The sequence below is a fragment of the Brachyhypopomus gauderio genome, unplaced genomic scaffold (genome assembly GCF_052324685.1).
Source record: "Brachyhypopomus gauderio isolate BG-103 unplaced genomic scaffold, BGAUD_0.2 sc73, whole genome shotgun sequence".
Classification (NCBI taxonomy): domain Eukaryota; kingdom Metazoa; phylum Chordata; class Actinopteri; order Gymnotiformes; family Hypopomidae; genus Brachyhypopomus; species Brachyhypopomus gauderio.
In genome coordinates this window covers 1,608,560-1,618,015 of record NW_027506894.1, presented here as the reverse complement: position 1 = coordinate 1,618,015, position 9,456 = coordinate 1,608,560, and the positions used below count along the sequence as shown (strand labels likewise).

Genomic DNA, 9,456 nt, shown 5'->3' with positions numbered 1-9,456 from the left:
GGTACACACACACACACACACAGCTTTGTGGAGCCTTCAGTCTGTCTTTATCTGCTGCAAGGTATAGTACCGTAACCACTGTCTTCATAAGGAGATCTAATATTATTGCTATTTTTTACACATCTGTAATATGGAGCGTTACATGATACAGTTGTCTTTCAGCGAAACAGACAGACACATTTTGACTAGTTTAGCCATCAGATTGCAAACTGTGGACAGGAAGTGGTCAGAAGGACTAGTGGGTAGTGTTGTGTCTGTTCCACCACGCGGTCTACATAGTGAATACTAGTGTTCAACCTTCAAACACGCAGAGCACGAGGCTAGATATGTTTAAGAATTCCTCTATACCTCAGTGTACTCTGTTGCTTAACATTAGTATTTGAGTTAGACACAAACATGCAGTCAAAAGTAACAAAATGTAACACTAAAAAAATGCAGTGTTGTGATTTTTGGTGTAGTAGTGAGTAGTTAGGTTGTGAGTAGTCAGTAGTGAGTACTGAGGTTGTGTGTGTTGCTACAAAAAGTGTTGAAAGCATTCTGTGGAGTGTGTACATTTAGATAAAACAGATGAGTTTCAGACGAATCTGACAGAAAAGTTTTTATCCCAAATAAAAAAAATGATGATGACGATACAAAAATAACGACTAGATAATACAAAAATAATGAGTAGATATTGCTAAACACAGAAAAATCCTACGTCATAGTCCTGGACCACCTTCTAAATGTTTTGTAAACTAAACTCTGCTAAACTAATGTTTTTAAACAAAACATAGCATAGCCTGGGCATACAGACGAGGCACAGACGAGGAGTCACTGACAGGTGTACAAGAGAGAAGATGACCACTGCCTCAGGCTAAAATACAATATTCAGGGTAGGGTTAGTTACACAGGTTAATGCTTGTTATGTGTACAAGGCGATTTTAGTTTGCTGTGTACAGTGTGCGCAGTGTGTAGATGTGTTAGTGTGTAGTGTGTTAATGTGTGGTGTGTAGATGTGTTAGTGTGCAGTGTGTGGTGTGTTAGTGTGTAGTATGTTAGTGTGCAGTGTGTAGATGTGTTAGTGTGTAGTGTGTGTTAATGTGTGGTGTTAGTTGGGGTCAAACAGCAGATCATCGTTGTTGTTGTTACAGGGGAGGACCCCAGGGATGTCAGGGTACGGCACTCTCTCAGGGTCCTGAGCTCTCTCACCGTCCTGAGCTCTCTCAGGGTCTTGAGCTCTCTCGGGATCCTGCCCAGTCTCCACTCTCTTCCTCTTACTGGTGACCAGTGCCTGCTTCCCCTCCAACCAGTACGTCACCATGTCCCCTTTCCCCTGGAAGAGGAAAGGAGAGAAAAAAGAGGGAGACCGTGATAGAGAGAGTGAGAGAGGTAGAGTGAGATATATATATATACCACAAGAAAGAGAGAGACAGGGAGGAGCCAGAAACAGCAGGAGAAATGAGGACAATGAAAGGAAACCAGAGAGAAACTCTGACTGAAGACTGTACAGATGAACGGAGACATGTCCTTCACAGCAGTAGGGGACGCCACATGGGTGTGCAGTTAAGCAGATGTCACTGGTGGACTCGTTCTAAGGTGGAGCTGTAAGGTGGAGCTGGGTCTCACCTTCACCTGGAGAACACCCCTACAGGTGAGCATGTAGCCCCCAATCTCCTCCAGCAGGTAGAAAGCACTGGAGCTACACTGGATCTTCAGAGCTGCCCATCACATCATCAAACACCATTATTAATGCCATCATAAACACCACTATAAACACTGTTATAAACACAACTATAAACACTACTACAAACACCACTATAAACACCACTATAAACACAGCTATAAACACAACAGGAAACACCACTATAAACACCACTATAAACACCATCATAAACACCACAATAAACACCCTTATAAACACCACTATAAACACAGCTATAAACACAATTATAAACACGATTGTAAACACCACTATAAACACAACCACAAGCACCATCATAAACACTACTATGAACACCATTATAAACACCACTATAAACACCACTATAAGCGCCATCATAAACACCAATATAAACACCACTATAACACTACTATAAACACCAGTTTAAGCACATTCCTATTCCTAACATTGGGAATGAGAGCCTATAAATGTCCTCTGTTCCAGTAACAGATTCTCTAGGTGGAGTAGTTCAGTAGTTCAGCAGTTCTAGAGGACTGGTATAGAGACAGAGATGTCCTGCCTTCACTGTTGGACTCCATGCGAGACGCTGTGTTGACAGTGTCCCCGAACAGACAGTAGCGAGGCATCTTGGTTCCCACCACGCCTGCCACTACGGGTCCTGAGGACACAACACACAGCTGCACTGAATGAGTCTCCACGTCACACACAGGACGTTTGGCCAATGAGACGGTGTTCTTGCTTTTCCTGCATGGATCAGGAGAGATGTGTCTGAAGTATGTGTGTATGTGTGTGTGTGTGTGTGTGTGTGTGTGTTCCTGCCTGAGTGTATGCCTGCACGGATCTGAAGCTGGGTCTGAGGTTTGTGGGGGATCCTGAAGTTCTTGCACACAGACACCAGATCCAGAGCCATACTGGCGATCTCCGAAGCATGAAGGATGCCGTTCTCCTGGGGCACCCCCGACACCACCATATCTACACACACACACACACACACACACACACACACACACACACACACACACACACACACACACATACATACACACATACCCACAAACATACACACAGACACACACACACACACAAACACACACACACACACACACACACACACACACACACACACACACACACACACACACACACACATACATACACACATACCCACAAACATACACACAGACACACACACACACACAAACACACACACACACACACACACACACACACACACACACACACACACACACACACACACACACACACACACACATACACACACAGGGAAGCATAATACTGCAATGCTATTCACCACCACCATATCTATTTTGTTAACCTAATAGCACTGTATTACAATAACCCTGATGATATGGTCAAACTGGTGTTTACAAGAAACGTAAAGTTATGATGGCTTCTACATCACCCGCCTCCCCACCAGGACACAGGTCTACATCACCCGCCTCCCCACCAGGACACAGGTCTACATCACCCGCCTCCCCACCAGGACACAGGTCTACATCACCCGCCTCCCCACCAGGACACAGGTCTACATCACCCGCCTCCCCACCAGGACACAGGTCTACATCACCCGCCTCCCCACCAGGACACAGGTCTACATCACCCGCCTCCCCACCAGGACACAGGTCTACATCACCCACCCCCCCACCAGTACACAGGTCTACATCACCCACCCCTCCCACCAGGACACAGGTCTACATCACCCGCCTCCCCACCAGGACACAGGTCTACATCACCTGCCTCTCCACCAGGACACAGGTCTACATCACCCGCCTCCCCACCAGGACACAGGTCTACATCACCTGCCTCTCCACCAGGACACAGGTCTACATCACCCACCCCCCCACCAGTACACAGGTCTACATCACCCACCCCTCCCACCAGGACACAGGTCTACATCACCCGCCTCCCCACCAGCCCATACATGCGTCACCGATGGTCTCCACTTTGTAGACGTCATAGTTGTCGATGATGTCGTCGAATGTGGTATAGAGTTTGTTCAGGAAGTCGACCACCTGGTAGGGTGTACTGGTGCTGGAGAGATGAGTGAACCCCACGATGTCACTGCAGGACACACACACTTTTACTCTGAAGAGCTGTCACAGTAGAGACTCAATTATCCACATTATTATATATAAAGAACCCGCATGTTGAAGATGGTTCACTGAGTATAAACAACTCTCCTGAGCTGCACCATTAGTAATTTAACCCAATAATTCCTTACTAGTGTCAGAAGAACAATGAAAGCACCTAAAGCAAACAGAGAATGTGTGTGTGTGTGTCTGTGGTGCTGTACCTGAAGTAGACCGTAGCACTGACGTAGCTCTGTGCCTGGCAGGGCTTCCCCTGTCTGAGGTCATCAGCTACCTGCTTGGGCAGCATACCTGTAAACCACGCCCACTTGCTCAGTTCATAGGTGAACACACCTGTACACTGCAGAAACCACGCCCACTCACTCAGTACACAGGTGAATGGCAGATGAACCCCCCCCCCAAGAACGTCAGTGCCCCAGTATATCAGGATGAAATCACGTGACCATCACCAGAACTCTCCAACCAGTTAAACACTGCCCACATATGTTGGAGGTAATATGTGAAGTAGGTGGGTTATGTGTAGAGTAGTAGGTGAGGTATGTGAGTGTTTACTGTAGAGCAGTAGGTGTGTTATGTGAGTGTTTACTGTAGTGCAGTAGGTGTGTTATGTGAGTGTTTACTGTAGAGCAGTAGGTGTGTTATGTGAGTGTTTACTGTAGAGCAGTAGGTGAGGTATGTGTTTATTGTAGTGCAGTAGGTGTGTTATGTGAGTGTTTACTGTAGTACAGTAGGTGTGTTATGTGAGTGTTTACTGTAGAGCAGTAGGTGTGTTATGTGAGTGTTTACTGTAGAGCAATAGGTGTGTTATTTGAGTGTTTATTGTAGAGCAGTAGGTGTGTTATGTGAGTGTTTATTGTAGAGCAGTAGGTGTGTTATGTGAGTGTTTATTGTAGAGCAGTAGGTGTGTTATGTGAGTGTTTACTGTAGAGCAGTAGGTGTATTACGTGAGTGTTTACTGTAGTGCAGTAGGTGTGTTATGTGAGTGTTTACTGTAGAGCAGTAGGTGTATTACGTGAGTGTTTACTGTAGTGCAGTAGGTGTGTTATGTGAGTGTTTACTGTAGAGCAGTAGGTGTGTTATGTGAGTGTATACTGTAGTGCAGTAGGTGTGTTATGTGAGTGTTTACTGTAGAGCAGTAGGTGTGGTATGTGAGTGTTTATTGTAGAGCAGTAGGTGTGTTATGTGAGTGTTTACTGTAGAGCAGACGGTCGGTCTTCTGCTTCTCATGCATCAGGTCCTGCGTCCGCTCTGCGACCAGAACCTCCAAGTGTTTGCTGTACTTCTCCATCTACACACACACACACACACACACACACACACACACACACACACACACACACACACACACACACACACACACACTAATCGTAATCACGTAATCACAAAATGTTTCTAAGAATTAACAAAGTTTACACCTGCTCCTGGCCAGGTGTAAAGTACAGGCGTAAAGTACAGGTTTAAAATATGGAAAAAGTCCAAAAGACACCAAAATGTCATTTAACGTGAGTCTATTTGACATGACGCCAGAATTCACTAGCAAGCATCCCTGTTTTTTGGACCCAAAACACAACACTGAACAACATTGAAAGTAAGAGCTATTGATTAGGGGTGACCTGCAATAGCCGCTGATTCGACTATAGTCGACTATACCCCCTAGTCGACTATGAACGTCATAGTCGAATGTACCATTCTAACTGCATGGGGGTGCCCAAGGATGCAGCTAAGCATTAGTTGTTACATGAAATGTCTTTGTTTTCGTTATATATAGCCTTTTGTCAAATAAAATCATCCTAATTTCTGTTAATAAATATTTAAAAATTATGTGTGCGCATTAACAAAAGGCATCTTACTTACTACACATTAATAAATCACACCCTGCAGTTGCACGATCCAAATGAGCGGATCTGAACACGCTACAGGATAGTCCATCTACCGAGATTATAATGGCTACTACAAAAACTTCAAAAGTATTTTGATAAAGATGAATAAAACAAAGTAAAGTGCAAGTTATCAACGTCTTTCATTTCACACGACAACAACCAACATGGCATACCATTTAAAACGCGTAAGGCGAAAAAAAAACAACAGTTCAGCCGTTTGTCGTTTCGGTCGTGTCGTCTTGTCGTGGTGCGTCTCGGCAAGTAAGCCTATAAACATGTTTTGTTGTTGTTTGCTTTTTAAAACCCGTTACTTGAACCTTTCCTTATAATTTTTTTGCTGTTGTGTGGCATTTTTAAAAAATATTTTCAGGCAGGTATATTTTATTTAAAATATTTATGACATTTTGCACAGTGCCTGTCTGACAGTTCGATATGCGCACTGACGGTTAATGTTCTCTAACGTTTCATAAAAAAATTTATAAGTAAATAAATAAAAGCTGAATAAAGCCAACCTACCATGTTTTTTCATTTATCTGAGTGTTTTAGGTTTTTACTGAATGAGAAATTCCTGAATGAGAACAGGATTGTCACGTATGACCGTGCCCCCCTCCGTTAGCTGTCACTCCAAACTCCCTCGTGTCTGTGTTTCGTACCTGTTTACCCCGCCCGCTCGTTCGTCTCTGTGATTACCTTGTTTGTTACCACGCCCCGTGTTATTACCGTCACCTGCCCCTCGTTAGATTCCTTGTATTTAAGCCCCTGAGTCTCCCTTGTCCTTTGTCTGGTATTTTGTGTGATTGATTTGGATGTTTGACTGTTTGCTCATCGTATACCTGGCCGTAGTGTGTTCTTGTTTTTGATTCTTTTCTGTACTCGTGTTCCCCTGTCGTTGTTATGCCCGTGTTTGCGTGTTATACGGACTGCCCTCCTGTTATTGACCCTGCCTGGCTAAGCGACGACGATGATGGTAACTCCTTTAATAAATCTCGCTCTTCTCAGCGATTGTGTCCGTCTCCTCGCTCCGTGGCGCGAGCCACGTTACATAATACCAGACCTTACAAGGACACAGCGAGAGAGCGAGACTCTGGTAAGTTCAATCGCTGTAATGAGATGTTGGCTGGTTTAATTCGGTTCGACTCTCCGGTATTACAGCGTGAACGAACCAGAGACAGGAATTCCCCTTGCGCTGTGGGTACAGGGGAGTCTCGTCGCTGTAAAAACAAGGCGAAATCACTTTCGGTTTCTAGCTTTAGCGACGAGCTCCCTGATAAGCGCTACGTGTCTGCCCGACTCGACACACGCTACAGGGAGGAGCAACCTGTAGCGCGAGATTCGGGTAGACGGAATGAATGTGCAGACGAGCGTTGGCTTGGCTCTCGGTTGGCTTTCAAAAGCCATTGTGAGCTCCCGATACCTCCGACGAGGTGGAGTCACAATGAAAGCCACCGAGAAGCAGTTGTGTCTGTATGTTCTTCCAGGCGCAGACCAGACCGGGGAAGGAAGACCACGCCCCCGGTTCAGAGCCCCGCCGCCACAGCGCATGACATCGTCGTCCTCCCGGAAGCCGCTCCCCGAAGGCCCCCCAAGAAATTTTTGGGGGGGAGTACTAGCCACTCAACCCAGGAGTGGCCGGCTCGGACCCCCGGTGACGTCAGTATGGCGGTCACGCCCCCCGAGGACGTCAGTATGGCGGTCACGCCCCCCCGAGGACGTCAGTATGGCGGACACGCCCCCCGAGGACGTCAGTATGGCGGACACGCCCCCCGAGGACGTCAGTATGGCGGACACGCCCCCCGAGGACGTCAGTGTGGCGACTCCGCCCCCCGAGGACGTCAGTGTGGCGACTCCGCCCCCCGAGGACGTCAGTGTGGCGACTCCGCCCCCCGAGGACGTCAGTGCGGCGACTCCGCCCCCCGAGGACGTCAGTGCGGCGACTCCGCCCCCCGAGGACGTCATGTCACGTCTGCGGCCTGTTCCCGCGATCCCGAGGAGGTCGTCCACGCCGGTTCCTGTCCCCGCTGCCCGTCGGCAGTCCACGCCGGCTCCTGTTCCCGCTGCCCGCCTGCCGGCTCCTGTTCCCGCTGCCCGCCTGCCGGCTCCTGTCCCCGCTGCCCGCCAGCGGACCTCGCCTGTCCCCGCTGCCCGCCAGCGGACCTCGCCTGTCCCCGCTGCCCGCCAGCGGACCCCGCCTGTTGCCCTTGGGACTGTGCTGCCCCCTGTTGGGCATGGACTTTGTGTTCCCCCTGCTCCGCCATGTGCCTCCTATGTTCCGTTGCCCGTGTTCCCCTTGCTCCCTGGTCCCATCCCTGGTTTTGTTTTGGTCCCTGTCCCCGTGGTTGTGTCTGTTCGTGTCCATGTTCCTGTTCCTGTGTCTGTTTCCTGTGGTGTCATCTCTGTCCCTGTCCCCATGTCTGTTCCCCAAGTTGTCACCCACCTTGTGCCAGTGCCTGTCTCCGTTGTTCATGGTGTCTTTGCCTCTGTGTTTGCCTCCGCCCTGTCCCCTGGCCCCGCTCCCGTGTCTGTTCCCGGTCCTGTCTCGTCTGGCCCTGCCCCTATTCCTCGCCCTGGCCCTGTCGGGTCTCATTGTGTCCCCTGTTCTGCCCAGTCCCTACCCGGTTCCTGGCCAGGCTCTGCTCCCCTGTCTCCAGTCCCTGCCATGCCCCTGGTCCCTTGTCCTGTGTCCCGTGGTCCCCTGCCCTGTCTGCCCTTGCGTGCCCCGGAGTGGCACGCCTTGAGGGGGAGTACTGTCACGTATGACCGTGCCCCCCTCCGTTAGCTGTCACTCCAAACTCCCTCGTGTCTGTGTTTCGTACCTGTTTACCCCGCCCGCTCGTTCGTCTCTGTGATTACCTTGTTTGTTACCACGCCCCGTGTTATTACCGTCACCTGCCCCTCGTTAGATTCCTTGTATTTAAGCCCCTGAGTCTCCCTTGTCCTTTGTCTGGTATTTTGTGTGATTGATTTGGATGTTTGACTGTTTGCTCATCGTATACCTGGCCGTAGTGTGTTCTTGTTTTTGATTCTTTTCTGTACTCGTGTTCCCCTGTCGTTGTTATGCCCGTGTTTGCGTGTTATACGGACTGCCCTCCTGTTATTGACCCTGCCTGGCTAAGCGACGACGATGATGGTAACTCCTTTAATAAATCTCGCTCTTCTCAGCGATTGTGTCCGTCTCCTCGCTCCGTGGCGCGAGCCACGTTACAAGGATCCTGTTTAAGGTGCATCTAGATAAATAAATTAAAAAACCCTGATTCGAATATTAGTCGAATAAAGGGGAAATCTGATTAATCAGATTCGACTATGAAAATCCTTAGTTGAATACACCTCTACTATTGATTTGAATACACTTTAATAGAGGTTAATTTCTGGTTAATTGCTTCTGCTTTGCTATGGTTCCTCATTGCTACCTTATATAGCAGTCATTTGTCATTGGTGGGCGTATATTACAGTGATTATACGGTAATAGTAAAATAATTGTAAATGCGCAACATTGAACCACTGGTATTCATGAACACGTGTGTGTGTATGTGTGTGTGTGTGTGCATTTGCAGGATTCACCAGATTCATCATCATATCCACAGGGCTGACTTTATGAGGGTTGATTCGGTGCACAAACTTCCTGATTTGCTCAAAGGTGGGTCTGTGGGTGGGGTTATGTGAGCGGCATCGACGAATCAGCTGAGAGTGATAAAAGACAGATGGATGGTTAGACTGAAAGTCAAGTGCTAACCGTCAAGACCAGTGTTGTAATTTTACCGTAACAATTAGAACACACTGTACAATGTGTGTGTGTGTGTTTTTGAGT

General features: G+C 47.9%; 1 protein-coding gene across 1 annotated transcript in view; it reads right to left on the bottom strand.

Annotated features, from left to right (window-relative positions):
* Positions 1 to 1,087: 1,087 nt before the first annotated feature.
* LOC143491281 (atrial natriuretic peptide receptor 1-like) overlaps positions 1,088 to 9,456 on the bottom strand; it is a 31,635-nt gene continuing 23,266 nt past the window's right edge. The window contains exons 16-23 of the mRNA XM_076990132.1: positions 9,210 to 9,329; positions 4,966 to 5,059; positions 3,975 to 4,062; positions 3,603 to 3,742; positions 2,480 to 2,632; positions 2,220 to 2,318; positions 1,606 to 1,697; positions 1,088 to 1,312 (exon numbers count right to left, since the gene is read on the bottom strand). Coding sequence (XP_076846247.1) covers positions 1,088 to 1,312; positions 1,606 to 1,697; positions 2,220 to 2,318; positions 2,480 to 2,632; positions 3,603 to 3,742; positions 3,975 to 4,062; positions 4,966 to 5,059; positions 9,210 to 9,329 — 1,011 coding nt within the window. The remainder of the gene's footprint in view (positions 1,313 to 1,605; positions 1,698 to 2,219; positions 2,319 to 2,479; positions 2,633 to 3,602; positions 3,743 to 3,974; positions 4,063 to 4,965; positions 5,060 to 9,209; positions 9,330 to 9,456) is intronic.